The 24,162-nt window shown below is 52.8% G+C and overlaps 1 protein-coding gene across 1 annotated transcript; it reads right to left on the bottom strand.

Moving 5' to 3' along the window:
• Positions 1-9,767: 9,767 nt before the first annotated feature.
• Positions 9,768-23,901, bottom strand: PLA2G2C (phospholipase A2 group IIC). Its single transcript, XM_060624606.3, has 4 exons — positions 23,747-23,901; positions 21,551-21,695; positions 19,780-19,883; positions 9,768-11,904 (listed from the first exon to the last, which is right to left on the bottom strand). Exons 1-4 carry the CDS (start codon positions 23,796-23,798, stop codon positions 11,738-11,740), a joined length of 468 nt encoding a protein of 155 aa, XP_060480589.1. The 5' UTR covers positions 23,799-23,901; the 3' UTR covers positions 9,768-11,737.
• Between the last annotated feature and the right edge of the window lie 261 nt (positions 23,902-24,162).

Here is a 24,162-nt window from a genome sequence, read left to right as displayed (position 1 = left end):
GCTGTCAAAATAGTTAACAGGGAAATAGCTCGAAATGCTAGCTAGTTTTGCATAATGTTAGAATATGCCCACCTAAAAACAGTGTCCAGATTTTTTTTTTTAGTAGTTTGCAATCTTAAGAGTTATGCTAAATTAAATTAAGCAGCAGGTATTCATTAAATACCTAAATGATTTCTCAGCCAGATAAACCACGAAGACGTTATTTACTAAACACAAGTTTTGGCTCATATATTTTGGCTTTTTATTTTTATCTGGTATAAAGAAAATATCTTTGAGTCCATTAATAAACATGAAAGGTCATACTAGAAGAAGCAAATGTTTCTAGAAATTGTAAGACGGTATATTCACAAAGTTTACTGACTTAATAGAATGTTGCTCTATAGCAAATGGTAAGCAGTTGTCTATTTCCTTGTTTTTACTGGAACTTAAGATTACTAACAGTTAAGAATTTGAATCAATATCTATAAATGACTGATAGAAATTTCTAGGAATAATAAGGGTGAAGAAAAAAACTATATAAAATATGGAAGAATGTGGGATATATTTCTGTTAAGGAAAAAGGAGAGAAATTCTCTCTTCAATGTACAAACTGTTCAGAGATTGCTTGAAAGTTGTTCTAGAATGAGAAAGAGGAAAATATAGGACAAAAACAAACAAAACAAAACAAAAAACAAAACATTTGAGTGACTACAGAAAGTTGTGGAGGGTTTGTGGAAAAGGAATTTAATGTGTGGTCAAGCTGGCTTAGATTGAACTGATTTATTTATAAGGCTTTAAAAATGAGACTCATAGTACAGATGCAGAATTAGAATTTGGCTTTCTTTCTTTTGAAACAACAATGTTTTCTTGGATTATCGGTCTGATCTCTGTTAAGATACTACAGAAGATTTTTCTTCTCCTTTTAGGTAAAGCTACCTAGGACACAAAGGTTTTGTTTTATCAGAATCATTTCGTGGGCTTACACTAACCATGTCATGTTATTGATTATTGAAGAGAATATAGGCTTCTCACTTTTAAAAAAGCTAGGTTTTTTTTTTGTTTTGTGTTGTGTTGTTTTTACGTGGTTGACAATTTTGTCTTCCCCCAAAATCAACTCCTAAATGAAATCTTGATCTTAAACTGACCTCGAACTGGGTCCCTGGAAAATCTCCAAGGATTTGATGTTTCCCCTTGTAAAAAGACAGATGTGGAAAATAATTTGGTTTCCTTGACATGTTGAATTGTACAGCAGGCATTGTCAAATCAGAAGTGCTTTAACCAGAGTGCTTGGGTGGCTCTGTGGTTAACCATCGGACTCTTGATCTCACAGTTTATGGGATCAAGCCCCACGTCAGGCTCTGCACTAACAGCCAGAGCCTGCTTGGAATTCTCTCTCTTCCTCTCTCTCTGCCCCTTCCCTGCTCACACTCTCATGCCTGCGTTCATGCTCTTTCTCTCTCAAAATAAATAAACATTAAAAAGATATTTCAGAAATTTCATGAAGTACATGAAAATTTGTCAGTGCTTTGCTGCTTATGAGATGTCCTGGCATAACATCATCCATCATCATTCTAGTTATTATCTTCTTGTGTCCTATGGCCCAGAGAAAAGTACATTCCTTTGTCAGTTAATTGCATTATAATGAACTCTCATCAGATCTTTAACAGTGGCCATTTTAAGCCTTTTGTCATTTACAGAGAGTAAGTTTTTCTCTGATGCTTTCTTGAAAGCTCACACAATCAGCTGGCAGGCAAAATCTTCATTAGTGAGAGCTCCTTCAGAAACTCTTGGAAGAGACTAGGACAGGTTTTCTGGGAAACAGGCTTCTGATGACATCGAATAACTTTTAGATCACATCACTGATCTGAGTAAGGGTTTCCAGAACTAGCGGAGAAGTTAATGAGTTCATCAAATTGTTAACACAAGATCAAGGAGAACAAGAATTAATTACATGGGACTGAATTAACCATTGAAGGAAGATTTCAGTTTTCTCTTAGAACAGTACTGTTTTGTTTTGTTTTTTAATGTTCTACTTTTCTAGATTTAAAGAACTCATTTCCCTCTTATTTCAAGCTATCTATAAGTCATGGCAATTTAGTGCATGGTAATTTTGCAAACAGAAACAACATGTATCTTTTCTCCCTACCTGATCCCTCGAGAATATAGAAACTCGTATTGAGTATTCTTATTTTTGTGGCAATATAATTATTTGCATAAGTTCAGTAGGAATCAGTTTCCTTATGATGGAACATCATTGGAAACTGGCTATATTCCCAAGGCCTTGGCTGGAATGTCATATTTGAGAATTAGGTGCATGAAACACAATGTAAGCAGCTAGAGTTGATTTATGGAGCCAATGCTTACAAAGCTCTCCTGGAAAAACGAGCCTTGTACCTGGCTTTACAGGCTCCCAGCATTGAGGGGGGAAGGAGGGTCACTTCCTTGCCACCCAGGAATCTTGGAATATATTTGAGACCTTGAGAGGAGTGGAATTCACCCAAATCTGTAGGTATTGCCAGAAAAGTCTGGCTGTGAGTTCTTAGCTTTGCTTCCTAGCCTTGAGAAGCTTTTAAAGGTCTAGTCTGAGATTCCCTTATGAAAGATTCCAACAAAGCAAAGTCAAAAAGGCCTATGTGGTCAATTGCCACTCTTGCTGCCCTTGCATGAAAACTCATGCCAAATCTAATGGGATCAGACATATTGTGTGAACAGGAATCAAAAAGAAGGGTGACTATAGTGATGGGTTTTCAATGTTTCACTGGGAAACCATGGCACATACTTGTGGGTTATTAAATTATAGTTCTGTTCATTGCCTTTGAGTTGTTTTTACCCCCCCCCCCCCCTTGGTGAAACTCCATTTTTCTGTCTACTTTGTTACCTACCTGTAAGCCGGGCTGGATCCTGCCAAGTACATATTCTGTCAATTTTTCTAGTTTCCTCTGAGATCTAACCACAACTCTCCAAACTGACATTTCTTGCTGACCTGGAGTCACTGAGAACTAAACCCCATGCCCAGATTGGGGTACTTATTGGGAGTAATCTAGAGAGGCCCTGTGAGCAGAGGCTGGACGCTTCCATGTTCTTCTGGAAGAAATAGGTGTGACCGGAACACTGATGAGCACGCCATCACCAGTGACATTCCAGCCACAAACCAGGAAGTCCTTGGGATTGCCTCTGTTGTCCTCACTTCAACCATCTGAAGATGCTCCAGGTTCAGCATCTAGAAATCTCGACCAGCTGCTTTCTGGATGTAGAGATGGGGTTTCGTCTCCTCCGGCCATTTGGTTTTCTTTGATGTGCATAGAAATCTCCCTCATTTAAATGGCTGGTACTTTGCAGGGTCTAGCAAACATCCACTAAGACCAAGTCTAACAGATGGTTCTGCTGGTCACTTCTGAGCAAAGAGACTGATGAGAAACGGACTCATGCTGTTCAGAAAGGAGAATGTCTTTTCTTTCCTTGAACAAAAATGGGGACTGATCAAGACCCTCTCCTTGACCAGACCTTAGTCAGGGTCCTCTGAGACCTCTCCTCAACTTGACCTTTGGGCTTCTGAGTCCATCTCCTGCACTGCCACCATGTAGCAAGAACTCTGCTGTGTCGGGGCGCCTGGGTGGCTCAGTTGGTTAAGCGTCCGACTTCAGCTCACGTCATGATCTCTAAGTCCATGGGTTAGAGCCCCGCGTTGGGCTCTGTGCTGACAGCTCGGAGACTGGAGCCTGCTTCGGATTCTGTGTCTCCCTCTCTCTCTGCCCCTACCCTGCTCATGGTCTGTCTCTCTCTGTCTCAAAAATTAAAAAAAAAAAAGAACTCTGCTGTGTCACTTTAGCAAGAACCCCCACCCAACCCTCAATATCTGGTCAAATTCCTCACCCTCCCCTCCACCCCCCCACCCCCCTGCCCAGGTGATGTCTGGTCACCAGGCCTGCCTTCAGCAAGAACCCGTTAGGTCACTTTAGCAAGAACCCCTCCACCATCTTAACAATTCTCCATCCACTGAACCCCCAACCCCCCGACCCTGTCCTTGGCTGTACATCCCGACTTTCCTTTGTTGGCTTCAGCGGAGCCCAGTTCTATACTGAGCTCTCTTTCCCCTTATTGCGATAGTTCTTGAAGGAAGTCTGTTTTCACTTGAACTTCTCTCCAGTTCTGATTTTCCACATCAGCATCTCTGCCCAGATCTAGGTCAGAATTCTGCATTTTCCGGAAGCACTGCTCCCCCTACCCCATTCTTCAGAGCCCTCCAGGGAGGGGTTGCCGACTCTTTTCTAGACCTCGAGTGACACCTAGTGGTCATTCTAGGTCACTGCCCATGCCGCACTCCACACCCCCTGCCCCTCTGCTAAGGGACCCAGACCAGCGATGCCCAGGAGGGCACAGGACATGCTCAGCATCACTCTGCCATCCTTTAGTGCCATCAATGCCATCTCCCACAAAGAGCAGACTGGGGGCATCCCTGGCTCTGCCACTCACAGGCCACATGGCCCTGAGCGCATCACCTCCCAACACACACACACATACACACACACACACACACACACACAGCTTCCATTTCTCTTTCCTGTAAAATGCGGATCATGATGAAGAGCACATTGTAGGGTTTGAGGATGAAATGAGGCCACGGATGCACCAGCACAGGGCCTGGCGTGGGGAATGGAAACTGCCAGCACTGGTGACTGGTGCCCTTGGCTGGTGGGTGAGACCAAAAGTCCTTGGGGCCAGATGGGCAAAAAGCAGTAAGTAGAAGGAAGAAGGAGCTAGTGAACATTCATGGGGGACATCCTCCCCAAAATGGAAACCTGGCCAAAGTGAAGCGGTGGCTTAGCAAGAAAATCTGGCTCCCTGTTTATGGGTGTGAGGTGGGGAGGGAGAGAGGCAGAGAGGGAGGAGGGGACAGAGGCAGTAGGAAGGTTCTGGGTAGCACTTCTAACCCCAAACCCACATCCAGGCACCTGGCACCTGCCCAGCCTTGGTCTCAGCGGGGCCTGGGAGCCGCCACCCCTGCATGCCCAGGACCGGACTGTGCATGCAGACAGGCGGCCCTTTCCTCCCCAGGGGTTGGCACAGCAGCACTGGCTGTCTGTTACCCAGCTGTGGCTTTCTAACAAGAAGCTGATGCCACCAACGGTGACAACAAGCCAAGTTCAGGACGTGGAGGCTCATAGGCGCCGGGCCCTGCCGACAGCCACACGGCTGGAACACCCACCTCTGCCTGGGCAGGCTGTCCAGGCTCTCAGGATGTCAGGGCCCAGTATGGAGAGTGGGGGTTTATTAAGCACTTACTGTATGCCAAGCACTGTGCTTAGAGCTTTGTGTGTGCTATCTCATTCAATCCTCTGAGCTACCCTGTGGGGTGGGGGCCGGTAATAGCTTTGCTTATAAAAGGAGAGGTTCAAGGTCATGCAGAGGAAGCAGGGTTTGAACCCTGACTTCGGAGCAGCATCCGGGCAGCCCCCTCCTCTTGAGAACTGGAATGGGAAATAAGAGATTTGAATCAGAAAACATGGGTTCGAGCTCCAGCCTACCTGCCCTCTTGGAAGTTCTGTTGTAGTCTGTGAAATGGGGATGAATAACTCCTGGGACCCCTCTGATGACCAGTAAGACAATGGACGAGAGGCAGGCACCTGTGACTTCGGCCCAGATCATGATCTCTCAGTTCGTGAGTTTGAGCCCTGAGTCAGGCTCTGTGCTGACAGCTCGGAGCCTGGAGCCTGCTTCGGATCCTGTGTCTCCCTCTCTCTCTGCCCTTCCCCCCGCTCACACTCTGTCTCTCTCTCTCAAAAATAAATAAACATTAAAAAAAATTTTAAATAAGACAGTGGATGAGAAAGAGCCTCTGGAAGGGGCAGATGTACCCTAATTTGGGTTTTCGATACCCTGAGGAAATCAGACCCAGAAAGAAGAGGGTCTTGTGTGAGGGTGAGGTCATCCTTCCTCCAGCTTCCTTCCAGTTCCCTAGACGGGAACTTTCTCTCCAGCCTCATGGTTCGCTGTCCCCCTCGTCTCCCCCACCCCCGGCCTCCTCCAGCTTCATGCCTGCTCTGCACTTACCTCTGCTCCCGTCCTCCCAGCACCAGCCTCCCTCCTGGCCTCTGCTCAGACGGGTCCCTCTGCCTGGAGCCCCCTCCCCTCCTCCCTGCCTTGCCTGGCTAACTCCCACTTCTGGTAGGTCCAAAGGCTTCACTGACCAGCCGGTCTGGATGGGGTGCCCCCAGGTGTGCCTGAATCTGGGCTCCCCGCCCCTCACTGTCCTCTTATCACCCGTGTGACCCCATCTGGGCTGTGAGAGCTCATTGAGGAGAAACTCCTCCTACTCCAACAGGATCCACAGTGCTCAGCCCAGTCTCCCACGCTGGATATCCGTGCAGGGGATGAAAGAATGAATGAAACTGCACGACAAACCAGAACCCAGGCCTCCCTCTAGGGCAAGTACTTAACCCCTTGCAGCAGCCTCCTTGGCTACTGCCCCTCCTCTAAGTTGCTCCAGTTCTGGATTCCTTCTGGGACAAGCCTACTGAGGGGAGCCTTCGGCTGGAGGGGAGGGGACGGAATCTGGCTGCACTGGGCTCAAGTCCCCTGCTCTGGACCTGTTAGCTGTGTGGTCTTGAGACAAATTGGAGTTTTGCACAGCAGCTGCCTGAAGTTGCGTCGGGTGTTCTGTGTTTGAGGGTAGCTACCCGGAGACTGCTTGGGCGGGCAGGGGGGCGCATTCTCCCCACTCAGGGTCCCGGGGCTTGGGCCATGCCCCTGCTTCGTTCTCCCAGCTAGATGTGACTCCACTTCCCAGGGAGCTCAGTAGTGCCTGACCCATCCCAGCCGGGGCACTCGCTGACCCAGAAACCCAGTCACCTCGCTCGCCACCCGGCCCGCTGCCCCCCTCTAAGACCTACAGCCACGCCCACGCGGCCATATGCCTCACTCTCCACATCTGCTCGTCCCTATGCCTTTCACAGTTTCACAGACACCCCAGGAGCGGGAATGGGGGACAGTGACTCCACAGACTCAGCCCACACGCGCACAGTGGGCCCAAAGCAGTGACAGCTTCTCCCCAGTAGGGCACGGAGCCCAACGCCTGCCCAAGGCGGAGAGTGTGTCCCCTACCCCACCTCCCTCACCGGCTGACAGCTTCACCAGACAACAAGAGACAGCCAGGGAAAAGCTATAGAGAGCTGTTGTAAAAATACAACTACATTCAGAGCCTGTCCCCTTCGAGGCGGGGCGCTCCCTCCAACAGGGCCAAGTGGCTAAGGGAAGGAATGTCACTGAACCCTTGCCAGCTCCACGTGTGCCCTCCCTGTTGCCACCTGCCACAGTCTCAGGCGTCTAGGTTGCCCATGAGGACTCTGGGGCTCAAGATGCTTGAGCTGCCGAGGTTCATGCAGGGGGGCGGAAGTGGTTTGGGTTGCAGAGAACGTGGGGACCCCCGTTACTCCCAGGGTTGGGCCCGGACTTCTCAGGGGGACCATAAGGCTCGCCTTAGCCCAGCCCTCCCACCTCCTCACTTTCGTTGGCTCTGGAAAACCACTCCCCACATTCCACGCTCCCCACTCTGAGAGACTTGTAATTCCTTTGCATTCCACATTCTTTCTTGACCACTTGTCCCTCTCAACATAGACATCAATGATTAAAAAAAAAAAAAAGAACAAAGATTCTTGCCCTCATGAGCTTCCATTCTAGCGGGGCGGACAAACAAGCATAGGAGACTGTGTGGTGCACTGAGTAACAGAGAAGAGGACTGGAAGGGCAGGGCAAGGGAGATGAGAAATGCCAATGGGGAGTGGGAGGTATTAGACTGGGTGGTTGGCGTCAGCTTTATGAAGAAGGTAGGATTCCAGCAAAGTTGGGGGAGATAGGGAGGGAGCTGTATGGGAAGCAACTTCCAGGCAGAGGGCAGAGTCCTCGGGAGGGAGGGTGATGAGTGTGTTCAAGGAACAGCATGGAGGCCAGAGTAGTTCACGTGGTGTGGGGAGAGAGTATAGGCGGTGAGTCAAGAAGTAGGGGGCGTGGGGACCTCCCGAGCACCGGGAGGACGTTGGCTCTTGGAGGGAAATGAGAAGCCACTGGAGGACGTGAGTAGGGCAGGGACATGGCCAGAGGCCAGGCTCTGTGCAGACCAGCTGCTGTGTGAAGAGATCCCAGAGGCCAAGGGTGGAGGCAGAGAGAATGAGGAAGAGCATTTGCCATGGCCCAGGTAATGTTCGCCCAGACCAACATGGCAGCCGTGAAGGTGGTGGGAAGTGGTCAGATGCTAGATGTTTCCTCTCTCGTTTTATGTTTTTTTTAATGTGTGCATTTTACTAAGTATTTTATAAATACATACAGAGTCTAGGTTTATTTTGAAAGGAGAGCCAACAGATTGGATGTGGGATGTGAGATATGAGAGAAAGAATTTGACATGCAGATTTTTGGCCTGTGCGGGGCGGGGGGTTGGGGGGGCCCGAGATGGAGGAGGGGCCCCTCCGCGGAGATGGGGAGAGGCAGGTGGCAGAGGCGCTCGCTTGCACGCATGTTGATTACCTGCCATCCATCTGCCCGGAGTTCCTCTTCATGTCTCGGCTTGCAGATGAGATGTCAGACCCCCAGCGTTCCCCTGGGAAGCCTGGCCTGGCCTCCCCGGATGGTGTCCTTGCACCCCGCGCTGACCCCGTTCCAACATTCCCCAGCCTGCTTTGTGATTGTCTGTTGACTTGTGTTCCCCTGATCTGAGAGCCACTTGGAGTCTGACGCATCTTTCCTTCTCTGCTCTTAGCACAGGGCCTGGCTTGGAGTAGGCCCTGAGAGTGTACTTGTTGATGGGTGAGTGATTGTCCTTCCAAGAGAGCAGGCTTTCCCGGTGAAAGTCAATGACATCCCTTTGCAGTCGCACCTTGCGCCTCTCAGAACTGAGTGGGGCTTGGATGCCAGCACAGGCCCATTCCCTCGATTTTAGACATTAGGAGTCATGCCCAGGGAGAAGAAGGCAGCCTGGATCTCTCACTGGATCCCCCGTGCCCCATGCTGAAGGCAGCCTTGGCTCTCTTCCTCCTCCGTGGCACATGGCTAGATACATCTAGAGTCCTGAGCTGGCCTCTGCTGTGGCCAGAACCCCTCTAGGAGGGGAGGGGCCTGGCTTGGACCCGGCCCCACTAGTTGCACACCCGCCCTTCTGCAACCACCTCCCTTTAAGTTGACCAATGCCCGTCAATCTCAAGCTCCTCTTGTTGCAATCACTACAGCACGTGCAGGGAAGGAAAGAAGGAAGGAAGGAAGGAAGGAAGGAAGGAAGGAAGGGGGGGAGGGAAAGAGGGAGGAAGGAAGGGAGGGATGAAGGGAGAAAGGAAGGCAGAAAGGAGGGAGGAAGGAAGGAAGGGAGGAGGGAGAGAGGAAGGGAGGGAGGGAGGGAGGAAGGGAAGAAGGAAGGAAGGAAGGAAGGAAGGGATGAAGGGAGAAAGGAAGGAAGGGAGGGAAGAAGGAAGGGAGGAAGGGAGGAGGGAGGAGGGAGGGAGGAAGGGAGGAAGGGAAGAAGGAAGGAAGGAAGGAAGGAAGGAAGGAAGGAAGGGAGGGAGGAGGGAGGGAGGAAGGGAAGGATGAAGGGAGGAAGGAAGGAAGGGAGGGAGGAAGGAAGGAAGGGAGGAGGGAGGGAGGAAGGGAAGAAGGAAGGAAGGAAGGAAGGAAGGAAGGAAGGCAGGGATGAAGGGAGAAAGGAAGGAAGGGAGGGAAGAAAGAAGGGAGGAAGGGAGGAGGGAGGAGGGAGGGAGGAAGGGAGGAAGGGAAGAAGGAAGGAAGGAAAGAAGGAAGGAAGGAAGGAAGGAAGGAAGGAAGGGAGGAGGGAGGGAGGAAGGGAGTAAGGGAAGAAGGAAGGAAGGAAGGAAGGAAGGAAGGAAGGAAGGAAGGAAGGGGGGAGGAAGGAAGGAAGGGAGGAGGGAGGGAGGAAGGGAAGAAGGAAGGAAGGAAGGGAGAGAGGAGGGAGGGAGGGAGGAAGGAAAGGCAGACGAATTTACCACTGGACTCTGCCAGCTGAGCAAAGCAGAGCCCAGGAGCCATGGCTCCCAGACCCTCTGCTGACCACCTGCCCGTGGCTTCCCTTTCTGTCCTCACATCAGTGACAGCATCACCCAATCCAGATTGTAAGTGTCTGAACTTGAACTTCTAAAAGCTGCTATGGCTCTCGAAGTTCTCCCCAGGATATTCAGACCTGATGTGGTTTGTTTTCTTTAAATCTCTGAATCGTTACTGCCTAGCACTGTGTCTGACACGTAGTGGGGGCTCAATAAACGTCTGTTGGATGACTGTGTGATTACAGCCCTTTGTGCGTTCGTCTTTATTATATTTGATCACAGCCTTTCTCCTCCCAGACCTACAAGGTGAGGGGCAGGGGCCACGTGCACAACGTTTTGTGGCCTCCCCGTGCAGCGCAGTGCGGAGAACTGGTCACAGTTCTCAGCGAGCCGTGAACGAAGACTGGCGAGTACTAACTGTATAACAGACCACACCACAACTGAGTGACTTAAAACGGCAGCCTTTATGCAGCTCACAGTTCGGCAATCGGCCACTTAGCCTGGGGTCAGCTGGGCGGTTGCCTTGGTTCCAGCTAGCTTCTCTCGTGGGTCATGGTCGGCAATGAGTGGGCGTGCCTGACCTTGGCTGGGTGCTTTTACACGTCTGAGGTCTGAGCTGAGACAGCCGGACTGACACTCTCGCCCCCGTCTGCCAGCGGGCCAGCCCAGGCTTGTTCTCAGCAGCGCCAGATGTCCTGAGACCTGGGCTGAGGCCTGGGCTCGGGAACTGGCAGACCGACCATTCATACGTTCCACTACGTTCCGTCGACCAAAGTAATTCACGAGGTCAGCGCAGAGTTTAGATTCAACCACTGGGAGGAGCAGACTCTACTTCCTGATGGGAAACGCCGAGCGTTCCTTTCACGAGAGGCGAGGATACAGAGAGGCATAGCCTCCAGAGAGGACAACTGTGCGGCTGATTTTGCAACCTACCACGCCACGTGGGCGTGACAAAGAACAGAATCCGCCCACATCAGGTGACTTTGGTGTTCGTTAGCATCGAAGTCTGATATCTCCAGGGCCTCCTGAACTCAGATGGAAATTTCGGGTCCCTCTGACGCACTCTTCCGAGGCCATCTTTCTCCAATTTTTTGACGTCTTCCTGGCCCCGACATCCACGTGGAGTGGATGTGGCTGTTCTCACGCTCCGTCTCTTGAGAGGTGAAAGTGGCCTTAATTTTTGCCACCGGAGGGATTTCAGAGAGCAGAACCCAAGCAAATGAGAAAAAAGTCCAAAGCATGCTTCTCGGATCCTTGGCTGGATCCCTGTTTTGCAGGGTCCCTGCTCTGTCCCCGGCTGGATCTGGGTCGTGTGCCCCATTCCCAAGTCTGCCCTGCATCCTGATTTTGGGGTGGGGGCGGAGGGGGAGTTTAGGGCAGATCCTGAGTCCTCTGCCCTCCTGGGAATTCCCAGATGGGGGTTGGGAACGTCTCTCTACCCTGTCACCTTGCTGTACTGCTTCTTAGCACTTACTACCAGCAGAAAGCATCATTTATTTGTGTACATGTGAACGGGCAGTCTCCCTCCCTCGCGTGCCAGGGTCTTATCTTTTCCATTGCTGGTCTGCAGCCCTCTGGTGTCGAGTGACGAAGGAGTACCCTAGGCCCTGTGCTGAATGGTGGCTGCAGCCACCATTGGAGCCTGTTGGGGACGGCATGAGAAGGCTTCCCGGGAGGGTGACTCCGGAACACATGCTGACCGGCCAGGGGCCTGTGGCTGCCTAGCACTGGAGTTTACGCCTCCCACAGTGGGGCCGGGTGGAGAACTGCTTGAAGGTTTTCTCGTAGGTGGGCAGGCTCTCTCTGAAGCAGTACGCAGACTCCTTGTCACACTCGCATGCCCGCAGCCCACAGAGACAGCTGACGCCGGGACTGAGGGCACATGTACCTGCAGAGAGACAGAGAGCCACCGGGGCGGGGGGGGGGGGGTTCCGTTTGGTCCTAAGGTTGGGGAGAACAGGGGGCTTGCTACAAGGGGTCGGGGGTTGAAAATAGGGAAGAAACGGGGAGTCCTTTTCTTTCGTCCTTTCCCTGTGTCCCCAGTCACACCTGGACATGCCACGAGGACGGGAGGGAAGAGAAGCCTGGAAGGAAATGAGGAGGGCAGGGGGAGGGGGCTGCACGGAGGGGCGCCCTGAGTTAGCGCGCAGGCCAAGGGCACGGGACCCCCTCTCTCAGGACTCACTATGTCCAGCTGCTTGCTGGCCATCTCTCTCGGACGCCTTAGGCATCTCCAACTTAAGACGTTCAAAAAGGAACACTTGAAGTAGCATTCCCCCCACCCACCAACCCGGCCTTCACCCACGCTCAAAGCTCGCAGACGGCACCACCTCCCACTCGAGCCAGAAAGCGAGCAGCAGCCTGGGCTCCCCCCACCCGCCTTCCAACTTTTCACATCCTGTCCACAGCCAGCGCCGCTGATTTCTCTGTTTAAAATACTTCGCTCTCCGCCCTCTTGTCTCCACCTTCTTGGCCGCTACCCCCCTCCCCCCGTCCCTATCACCACCTTCCTCCCTAATGGGAAGAAACAAACAGGGACTTTCTTAAACTGCAGCCTGGATCAGGGCCACTCTCCTGCTTCAAGCCCCTGGATTTCCTAGTATTTGGGGAAGGACGTCCAAATCCTCACCGGGGTCTCCAGGGCAGCCTTGCTATGATCCGGCCTCCCCAACTGGTCCGTCGCCATTGCCTTTTGCTCTGCTCCAGGCACACTGGCCACTTTGTCACAGGTCTGGCTCGGTCTTGTCCTGGGACTCTGCTCTCACCGTTCTCCTTGTCTAAAACACTTCTCACCAGGATCTCATCATTTGGGATGAGATGTCCCCTCCTCAGACAGGCTCTCCCTGACCCCTGATCAGGAGCCCCCCTCCCGCGCATCCCCGTTTATTGCCTTCATCGTGCTTTGCACAACCCGCACATCTCTTGAGTATTCACTTGCTTCCGTCTATCCCTCCTCAACGGAGTGTGAGCTCTGTGAAGCTGGGGCTTTGCCCGTCTCGTCCGTCACAGTATGCCCAGCATGCGGAGCAAATGCTCCTTACGTCATAGGTGCTCAACCGACAGTCCCTGATAAGCGAATGAAGCCCCTCCGGGCCTTTGGGATTGAGTGTCTGCCCTTTGGCCGAGCTACCACTAGATGGGGATCTTTTATTTAGTTACTGGAGCTGAAGAGTGTGTGTGTGTGTGTGTGTGTGTGTGTGTGTGTGTGTATGTGTGTGTGTGTGAGTGTGTGTGTGTGTGTGTGTGTGGTTGTGGCTTCCCCTTTCTAGAGAACTGCACCCCAGTTCCCTGTTTACAGGGAGAGTGGTTTGGCTGCAGCATGCACGGAGTGCTCCCTACGAGCTTTTCTGGTGATGGCAGTGGTGCATCCGGGAAGAAGAGCCCTTTGAAGTTGGATCCAGTGCTGACTGTCCTCTGTTTGTTTGCCTTTCTCCCTCCAAAGTCCAACTCCTGCAGCAAGCTGTCCTCCCACGTCTCCCTGGAGACTTGATTTCTCAAGGCACGTCGACACCCACCCCATGCTTCAGCTGCGCCCTCCACTCACCCACTGGAAATGGGCCAGGAATGCTCGCGCCCCTGGCTCTGGGCTCCCGCCGCTCCCATCCTCCCTGACACCTGGGTCACCTTTGCCCTCGTGTTCCCCCTTTCCATCTGTGAGCATCCTCCAGGATCCTCCAGGCCCCAGCTCCCCCGGGAGCCCCTCCCAAGCCACGCCCCATCCCCTCTGGGTCTCTCGCCTCTACTGCCTCGCGCATGCCCCTTGCTTCCCTCCCAGGTGGCCGCCACAGTCTGCAGGGGCCAAGGGTCCGCCACTTGGTCTCGTGGCTGGTGTTCTCAGGGTGCAGGGCCCTGCCCCCTTCAGCCTGGCTCTCCTCCGGAAAGGGCCTGGCACCCTGTGCTGTCACTCACCCCGGCGCTGTCTTTCTGGAAGCCTGAATTGAGACACCTTTCTCACTCTGCCTTGGCCTCCTGGTTATCTCTGTCTTCTGTTCCTCTCTTCTTCTTTACCGTCTCACTTCTCCACACCTCCTTTGTCTTTTCACTCACTTTCCCGTCCCTTTCTCACTTTGTCCTGTCCTTGCCGATGCACGGAGTAGGACCCTCTCCTGACGCGCAGTGTGACCTCTGATGCTCCCCCGGGCCCCAGGCCTGCTGGAACTGATCCCAAGCAGGGGTCGACGGCATGGACTCTCATTCCTGGGGCATCCCACAGCCGTGGCAGGACCAGGCCTGTTAAGACCCGGAAGGAGAGGCAGCCCCAAGGCGAGAAATGCCCTGTTTGCAAGCCATCTTTTCAAAAGACAAACCCGAATCTGTTCCTGCATCTCCTAGTTTGCTAGCAGGGAAACTGAGGCATGAGAGAGGAACATGGCTTCAGGGCATTCTTATTCCACAACAGACTCCCATAAATAGGATGAAGCAGGACGCTCCACATCGCTGCCCTCCGTGAACTCAGCCTCCTGCCGAGGCCGCCACCTGCCTGCGTCCCAGGCCTCCTCCCTGCTCTCCAAATTCTCTCCCTGAGTCTCTGGTTCGATCTCAGGGCCTTCAATACCGATCACAGTGCCGATGACTCTCGGGTTCTCTTCCCAGCCCAGTGTCCCCCCTGAGCTCAATACTCCAATGTGCTCGGGTCCACCCGACTTCCCTCGCTGGTGGGTATCTGATTCGCATCTTGAACTCCTTGCTGTGTTCTCACAGCTGTTTCTTCCCCATTTGCAGAAGCTCAATAGACGACACTTTACGTGTGGCCGCCCCGGCCCAGAACCTTGGATTCAGTCTCTTTTTCCTTCCCACCCCACATCCAGCCCATCAGCAGGCCCTGACAATTTACCTCCGTGACGCACAGCATCTGACACTTCTCCCCTCCACTTTACTATCCGTGGTAGCTTCTCCCCGGTGCTCCTGAAGCAGCTCACTGACACCACCCCACCTTTCCTCCCTTGCTCCCCAACCACCCCGGACAGTGGTCAGAGTGATCTTTCTAGAGCAACATTAGAGCTATCATTTCCCGCTTCAAATGCTCTGGCAGCCTCCCCTGCCACTGGAGGAGGCGGTGAGCTCCTTCCCTGTCTGCCCCTCCCCCAAGCCCCACGAAGGAACCCGTTCCCCTGTGCGACACCAGCCCCGGCCGTCTGCCGCCTCTGCTCCTGCCACACTAGCCAAAGGCCACCTGGAGTAGCCAGCCTTCCCTCCTTCTGTTGTCATCATTCTGTAGCCTGTCACCTTGTCATAGCACTGGTCAACACCTGAGTGTACTTTGCTTCTGAATATTTTGTGAGCTGGACTCCTCCCAGAAGGCAGGCTCTTTCTGCCCAGGGAGTTTGTGTTTTCATCGTACGTCTTCAGCTCTGAACATGCAATGAACACTCCATCGCTATGTGCTACAGCTTGCCTGCCTGGACGCTCACGGTCTGTGGGTCAGGGAAAGGGTCCCTGTCCCAGGACCCGGGACGCCCGGTTCTCGGGCCAGACCCACCACCTGTGTGCGCTTTAGAACCTCAGGCAAGTTGCGTGTCCCCAAGCCTGTGTCCTCCGCTTTCAAATCAGGAAACAGATACTTATGTTAACTATCTCATGAGGTTTTCGTTCATTCACTCATCAAACCGACAGGTCCTGAGTTCTTAACATGTGCCTGGCTTTTGGCTAGGACCTGGGGGTACAGGTCTGAGCAAGCAGACCCCACATCACTTAGCTCCAAGGGCGTCCCTCTCTATGGGTTCCATTGAGGATGAGTGCCCCCACGCCCCCACAGGACAGGCTTGTTCCTTGCTCTCCGGAACTCACATTTGGGTTGGCGGGAGAGGGGAAGCCTAAGTAAACAAGGTAATTTCAGGTGGAGACCAATGCTAGGAGAGGAAAAGGGGTGATGTGTCAGGGATGGAAGTGTTGTGAGGGATCAATTCAGCAGTGATGGAGAAAGATCTTTGCAAACTGCAAATTCCAGTGGTTCTCATGTTCACCTTCCCTCTTTGGCAGAGGGAGAAGGGCGGAGGCTCCGACATGCCTCCGGCTGGAACCTGGCTGGCCTCCCACGGCCCCTGCACAAGCCACACAAGCATGTGTGGGTGGAGGAGGGGGCGCCTCCGCGGGCTAATCTTAAAGTCCCTTGCAAATTCCAAGTGCTTATGTAAGCCCTTTCAAAGGAGGGATAATGACCTCCCTGGTTGCCTGAGGGCAGCCTTCCCCACCTGGCAAATTGGCCCCAGGGCTTGGGTTCCAGGCCTTTCTCTGCACGGATCTTCCGGTGACATTTAAAGACACGGACAGGCCAAGTTGTTTTTCTCCTTTCCCCTTCCCTGCTCACCAACTACATCCCAGATCAGCCCTTGGTTGCTAGGCAACCCGGGACCAGTCTCCGGTACAGGATTTCAGAACTTGGAGGCTGGGGGGAGGGGAGGGGCATTAACCCTTGCAAGGCAGCTCTTTGAACTGCAGCGTAACCCGGAGTGGGGGGAGAGCTTTTCTTCTCTAGGGAGTTAATGACGTTAGCGCAAGGGGATGCAGGTGCAGAGGAAATGCTTCAGAGCAACCTCCTAACAGTGATGAAGAAAATCCCAGTGCTTTTCCACCAAAGCGAAGGGGAAAAGAAAACTTTGATGCAAAAAGAAGTCTCAGCTTCTAAAAGGAAAGGCACTAACTAAGCACCTGCTATGGGTCAGCCCCTTCAGCGGGGTTACTTTAGCAACCTTAGGAAGGGCAGGCTCTTATCCCCATTTTACAGACGAGGAGACTGAGGCCCAGGGTGGTTGTGTAATTACCCAGCTAGAAGGAGTGCAGCTGGGGTTCAGACCCAGCTCTGCCAGACCCCGAAGTATGTGCTCTCTCTGGGCCTCTTAGCAGGGTCCATAACGCTAGAACAGAAAGATCTGGGGCGTTATAGATGAGCCGAGACCATCTGCCTTTCTCTGCCCCCTCACGAGCATGCTGCCCACAGGACAACAAGACTTGCATCTGTGTGAGCCCTCCAACCAAGTGTGTCCCCGCCGCCACCCTCCTGGCAGCCCCATGCTGCTGGGGAGGGCAGTGTAAGGCAGGGACGCTGGTTCTGGGAGCAGACGGCCTAGGTCGGGATCGTGACTCTTCTTTTCCTGGCTGCGTGACCTCGGCCATCTCCGCTAACCTCTCTGAGCCTCAGGGTCCTTCCTGATAATCATGCCCACCCCAGGGGTGTATCACAGGGGTCCAAGGTGCGGTATGTAATGCACATGTCACAGATGCTCAGAGACCGCAGCTGCTGCTATTATACCTATTTCATGGATAAAGAAACTGAGGCCCAGAAAACTCAGGCCAAGCAGTGTGTTCCAGAGCACTGGAAAGGCTCCAGACACATGCGTGTTAATGTTGCCTGTTACTTGGATCACACTCTTGCCCTCTCTGGGCCTTAGTCTCCCTGTCACTACCATAAGGTGTGGGTCTAGAGGGTCTCTAAGGGCGCTTTCAGCTCTGGAGCGTGCCAGGAGAGCAGGACCCAAGGCTGCCTTGCTCTGCGCCCGGCCCCCACACAGCGCTGGCCTTGGAGGGGCACCCAGCAGGCGCTCAAGCAATGCTGGGCAAGTAAGTGAATGTACCTGTGTCTGGTTTGTGGGCTCAGCACGTATCAGCAGCAGACCCGGGATCAGAACCCAGATCACTCAGCTCCCGGCCCCACTCTTGGGAGCAGGGGCTTGGCAAGGTGGGGTGGGGAGGACAGCGGGTCAACCTGGCACTCACCGGCTGGGTCAGCTGAGGCGGGGGATACTGATGTCCCCCCATCCCACCCCAGTGCTAACTCCCTAAGCGGGGCTCTGGACTGCGGGGGCCCTGCTCAAGCTTCAGGAGCCGCTAACTGCCTGGCGGCATCTCTGGAAAGCACAGCCCAGACCCTAAACTTCCCAGCCCAGTGCCCAGTCCCTGCCCACACCGCCTACCGCGGCCCAGCATGTGCCAAGCAGATGTTCCTGTGTGCCACCTCGGGGGAAGGGGCTCCGGGCTCTCCCCCAGGTCACTCTTCTCCGTCTCCTGGGCTCCCAGGCTGCGGCTCTGGCCTCACGGGGGAGGGGGAAGAGAGGTGCTAAAGAAGATGCTAAAAAAAAAAAAAAAGAACGCAGCAGCAGCAGGTGCAAAGGGCTGAGGCTTCCTCCAGGGCTGCGACCACAGCGCGCACAGGCTGCACCTGCTGAAAATCCACTTCCCTCCTCAGGGCATCTTTTCCCTTCTTTCCTGGTATTTGCACTTTATGGGGGCATCAGAAGACAGAGCTCTTCAAATGTCTTTCCTCTAAAAGGGAGAACTTTTCAACCACTTTAAGATAACACTTGACATGACAGATATTATGATCAAGACGAAAAGAGATGAGAAGGAACCATATGAAAGCAGGACCATGTGCCAGGCTGAGAAGAGTCAGGGGCACCTTTTCTGTGTGTGCCCCCCTACAGCCAATGGCCAGGCTTGTCCCGCCCCCAATCCCACCAAGTGGGGCCCAGAGGGGTGGGGAGAGGTGGTCAGAAACTCTGTCCCTCCCTCCGAGGGCATCGTGAGCCAAAGCAAACAACACTTCCAGGGCAATCTCCTCCAGCCCCCTCTCCTTGCCCCTCCACTAGGTCCTGACCCTGTCCCATCTCCTGTACGTGGCCTTGGGGACCTCCCAGAAGAGACACTGCTTTAGGTGTGAGCACAGTCATGGCCAGAGAGCTCCAACACAGAAGTCTCCTTGAGCTCATGCTGGAAAGAGGGTTCTCCCCATCAACAGTGTGTCTGGGGCCAGAGGCTGTGAAGGCTGAGAAACAGACCAGGCTGTATCTGGCCTCAGATGGCAGGGATCTGAGCCACCAGCAGCCTCCCATGGCTCAGGTCTCACCACTGGACCAGGGAGACCGTGTAGCTGTATTGCTCGGTCAATCTGGGTGTGTCCTGAGCTGGGGCCCTGGGTTGGGGGGGGGGGTGCTGGGGAGCCCTAGGGTCTAGGCGCTGAGCACCCTCTCTAAGGGGGAGATGAAGGGAAGGGAGGTGGTGGTTCCCCGACCTCGGGAGGAGACAGGTGGACTTCAACACACAGCTGAGCACGAATACACACGGGGAGGAAAGCAGTTCATGCAACTCCACAAGGCGGGGTAGGAGGCCAGTCGCCCTAAGGGGCACTCAAACCACTGGTTCCACCAGAATGAACGGCATTCGCGAGAAGGCTACAGCCCAGTGACTTCAAATGGGCTTGCTCTTCAAACTTGCCCTACACAAACCCCACACCCCGGTAGCCCCAGAACATGCCCCGGGATATTAGGGGCCACGCCCCACGTGCGGGACACTCGGTACTTGCCCACCCTTGTCCTTTGCTCTCCTCCCTGAATGGCCTCAACGACATGTGAGTTCTCTTCCCCGTCCCCCTCCTATTTACTTTTGTGTCCCCCGTGGCACCTACTAGTGCTTGGCGTGGAGTCGCCCTTAACAAATATTTGTTCAACTGAAAGACAGCCGAGCTGCTTTGTTAACACAAGACAGACATAAGAAGGAATGTTCTCAACAGCAACAGTTGCCAGGCGAAGCTGCAAGATTCCATGTCGTCTCAAGTCAGCCACTATTTATTGAGCAGGTACTATACCCCAGGCACCTGCTCCATGCTCCCAGAGGATGCTGGACGGGAGAGACCAGAGACCAAGCAAAGACTCCCGAGAAGCTTTGACTCCTAGAATGGTCACTTTCCGTCTCAAAGCACTCTTCTGCCGGGAGGCAGACATTAGGAAAGGCCCAGGTTCAAAGCCATTTCCCTACAGAGAAGGCTACTCACAGGCCACAGACCCATTGGCGATGTGGAACTGGTAGCTGTTCAGCACAGGCTGGCAGCCGAATCGCTTCAGCTTCTCATAGCAGCAGTCATGTGCCAGGCAGCATCTGGGGGCCAGAGCAGAGGAGAGGTGAGGGGCTTCCCTGGCGGGGGGGCCCTGGGGAATCAGCGGGAAGACCATAGGTGGAAACTGGAAAGTACTCCCCTGCCTCCTCCCCTGCGTGAGAAGGCGTTGAAGGGTAAGGAGGTAAGTTCCTGAAAATATTAAAACTACAAAAATAACTACTAACATCTATGAGCTCTTTCTGGCACCTTCTGCTATCCCATTAGCTCCTCAGCATAACCCTGTGAAGGGTGATCATTGTCCCCATTTCATAGAGGAGGTGACAGAATTCCAAGAGGGGAATTTCCCAAAACTGTACAGCTGGCAAATGATAGACACGGGGCTCAAATCTAGGTCCGTGTGGCTCAGTCATTCATGTAATGACTTTTTCCTGAGCATCTACCATGTGCCAAGCTCTGTGACAGTCCCTGAGGAGACAGGTGTCAGCAAAAACACCCATAACTCTTTAGTCCTTGTTCTCACCGTGCTGAGAGCGGCCGGGGACAGGAAGGGAGAAGATCCACAAAGAGAAAACAGCTCGGCATGCCTCAACCAGAGCATGAGGGGCGGGAAAGCAGAGACCGGGGACTGGATTCTAAGACACAGAAAAGAAGATGCTCTGGGCCAGACGCTTCGGTCCTTCCTCTCGCCACCCCCACCTGCAAGTGGGCTCTCTGCTGTTTGTCGTCGTTGTCTAACGGTGGTAAAATTCTCGCCAGCCTTTGGTCTCGGAAGGGGAGGCACAGAGTGTCAAAGAGCCGGGACTTTGAACCAGGCAAGTTCTTGTTCAAATCCTGACCTAGCCACTCAGGGGCTGCTGTGTCTTCGGCTTTGCCACGTTGGTTTAGTGGGTGCTCACAGTCGCCATCTGTAGGATGCAAACGTTCACACTGCCTTGGCCACTGGATGCAAGGCTTAAAGGTAGGCCCTGTGTGCGAATCACCAATCCCCGTGCTCGGCCCATGATGGGCACTTCATCGGTGTCAGTGCCCCCGCAGGGCTCTGGGGTCCCTCCAGCTGGACTATTCCATGCCCGGCCCGGAGGACTCAAGCTCCAGGAGCGACATTTGAGGCCCCGCTGCAGGGACGTATTTATCCACGTGGGGTTGAAAGTGGCAAGAAACACCTCGCTTCTTATTTCTTCAGACACACGACGTGCAAACTATCCTGGTTCCTGTCTCCCCGTACCCTCTCCAGGTCACCCCAACCTCCGCTTTTTCTTGGGGCTCGCGCTCCCCACCCCCACGCCGAGGAGTAGGCCTGGCAGCCACGTTGGGCCATGTGGCCTCGCCCAGATGGACAACTTTTGCAAACTGGGCCACTGGGATTCTCTCTCCCCGAATGTGGAATTAGGCCCGGGAGACAGCAGGGCAGTCTTGCTGTGCTCTAAGCCTAAAAAACTGGGTTGCTGAGAGAAGACCATGTTTGCCGTGACGTCTGAGAACTGAAAACGTTTCTGGAGCTCTGGGCAGGACTGACTAGATAATTTTCGAGGTCTGGTGCAAAACGGGAATCCAGGGCACGTTGTTCAGACACGAGGATTTCAAGATGGCGGCTACAGGACAGCCAACCATCCATGGGCTTCTGTTACTTACAACACAAGCGTCCTAACCTCCTGCCTCCCTTCGGGCACCGGTTTCAGTGCAAATCCAATGAGCTCTTTGGACTCACCTGTCAGTGTCATCCACGGGGGTCCCTTTGCCCCCAAGGCCACAGTAGCAGCCATATCCGTAATATGAGAAGAAGGCGCTCCGCCCCGTGATGTACTTGACCATCCTCTGAAACTGCCAGAAGCTGCTGTGGGCAGGGGCCATCACTGGAGGGCAGGAAGTAAGAAAGAAGGCGGGGTGCAGTGAGAACAATACCAGTAACTAGAGGGCTTGCATCCGGGACCTCAGGAGACCCCCAAACATGCTGCCTGAGCATGGCTGGGATCACCAGCCCCTGTCGTGGGGAAGACAATCTGGCTGGAACACTGTGTCCCATGGCCAGTTTCTTGCTAGTCCGGGATGAGAACCCAGCTTCCACGATGTTCAGGACAATACTGTCAACTAGGTCTTCCCCCCACCCCCTACCCCCAGCGGAAAAAACCAAACAAACCCCAAATCCACCACCCTAGGCAGAAACACCCTTAGGTCTAATGCAACATTAACGGGAAAAGTTCAAAGCTAGAGACACCAGTTTCTCCAAATATCATCAGGCATTTACAATCTCGCAGGAGAAACAAAATACTTGAGAGGCAGAAAAGATGCCCTCAGTCTATTTTTTTTTTAATGGCAAATACACATGGACCCAGCAATTTTTTGCTTCTACAGAATGTTTACAAAAGTGGGGAAAGAATATATATATTCTGGGGGATGTTTGCTGCAGCGCGTCCCCTGTGGTATGAAAAAAATTGAACACCACCTACATATCCACTGACGGGGGAGATGTCTTGAAAACATCTACTTTTAATAGCAATATCTCCGGGCAGTGAGATTGAGGAAGTAGGCGGAGAAAAAGATAGGCACTGTTTATATACTTTTATGCTGTCTTTTTTTTTTTATAATGAGCATGTATTACTTTTGTATTAAAATGTTCAAAATGTGTGTGTGGAAAAGCCTAGAAGGTTGTATATCAAACTCTTAAGAGTGGTTAGTTACATCTGGGTGTAGGAGAAGGACTGGAGTCTGGAAGGGATGCGATGTGGCTTCTTTTTAAATGTTTATTTACTTTTGAGAGGGAGGGAGGGGCGGGGTGGGGGACAGAGGATCCGAAGCGGGTTCTGAACTGACAGCAGTGAGCCGGATGCGGGGCTCGAACTTGAGAACCGTGAGATCATGACCTGAGCCAAAGCTGGACACTTAACTAACTGAGCCGCCTAGGCGCCCCAAGAAGTGGCTTCATCTTGGTATTCTACACTCACTCATTTTACTTCTTAATTACCTGCATATATTAATTTTGCCATACAATAACATAAAAACATGAACTTGAAGAAAACGGAGATGGAGATGCAGGGTTTTGGGAAGCGTTCACAGGAGACTTCCTGTGGTTTTGTTGTCCCAAAGCAGAAGCACTGCGGAGGGGGTAGGAAGCTCCTGTGGTCAGGGGTGCCTCAGGCGCTGATGGGGTGGGGGACACCAAGGAGGGAACTGGTTTTCCCTGCGTGGGCCCCCCCACCCCCCACCATGGTCTTGAAAACAGCAAATTCCACCACTGACTGAGGGAAAATGGGAACTCCATTTTTGACATCTTTCGACTTAGGGACCCGAAAGCTACACTGTTGAAGCAGCAAAACGGATTTGGAGACATCTCTACTAATCAAACTAACCAGAGCAGAGTCAAAGAATTTTCCAACAACTGTTTCCAACACTGTTTCCTGTGAAGCTCTTTTTCACTTTGCGGAGTTGTGTTATCTGATCTCCTGGTAGCAATGACCTATAATCACCCATGATTCCATAAGTCACCACAAGAGAGCCTTTCTGATGAGAACTAATTGTCCCTAAACTAGCTAGATACAGGTCTGCGTTTTTGTTCTGGCATCTACAAGACTTTAAATAAAGGCAACTGGCATCCAAAGGAAAATAAAAAAGGGTCCCAGAGGGGGCGTGTGGTAAAACAGTAGTCAAAGGCCCTTTTTCAAGCAAATAGTTAGCAACTTTTGATTTTCTAGAAGTTTTGTGAGGTCCTAAGGCTGGGACCACCCCCTTTTGTAGAAGAAACAGAAGCAGAAGGAGTTTGGTGGGAACCTATCCCGCTCCTGAGTCTCTTCTGAATGACACCTGATTTCCCCTCACCCGATGCCACCTCAGGAGGGACCACCCCAAGACACAGACACCCAGACACGAGGACAGCACCCCGGAGCTCTCCCAGCTCCTTACTACTTACGGCAGGAGGCAAAGACCACGAGAACCCCAATGGCCTTCATTCCCGAGGACATCTGGGGGTCGGAGGCACCACAGTCACACCTTCCTCTGCTCACGAGGAGTTTGCCAGATGAACTCCTGAACGTGACCAAGAAGAGGGGAGGCCATGTGGGTGCGAAACCCCAATCACAGCGCAGGGCTCAGAGCAAAAGGATTTTTTTTTTTTTTGGCAACCTCATCTCCCCACCCCACCCCCCCGCTTCTCTTTTTGATATTGAGAAGTCAGCATTTCCTCTGTTCCCAAGTTTAAAGTCATATTTAGGGTCCATGATGGAAATCCAGTGCCAGGAAGTCTAGCCGCATTTGCATGGTGCCCCCTTCCCCCCAGCCCGTGTCTGCCTTCCTTGAGACTCAGGGATCTTATTCGTGAACTTAGCC

This window comes from Panthera onca, chromosome C1, assembly GCF_046562875.1.
Source record: "Panthera onca isolate mPanOnc1 chromosome C1, mPanOnc1 haplotype 2, whole genome shotgun sequence".
In the NCBI taxonomy this organism is placed as follows: domain Eukaryota; kingdom Metazoa; phylum Chordata; class Mammalia; order Carnivora; family Felidae; genus Panthera; species Panthera onca.
The sequence above is the reverse complement of the archived record's forward strand: the minus strand, read 5'-3'. Positions and strand labels throughout refer to the sequence as shown.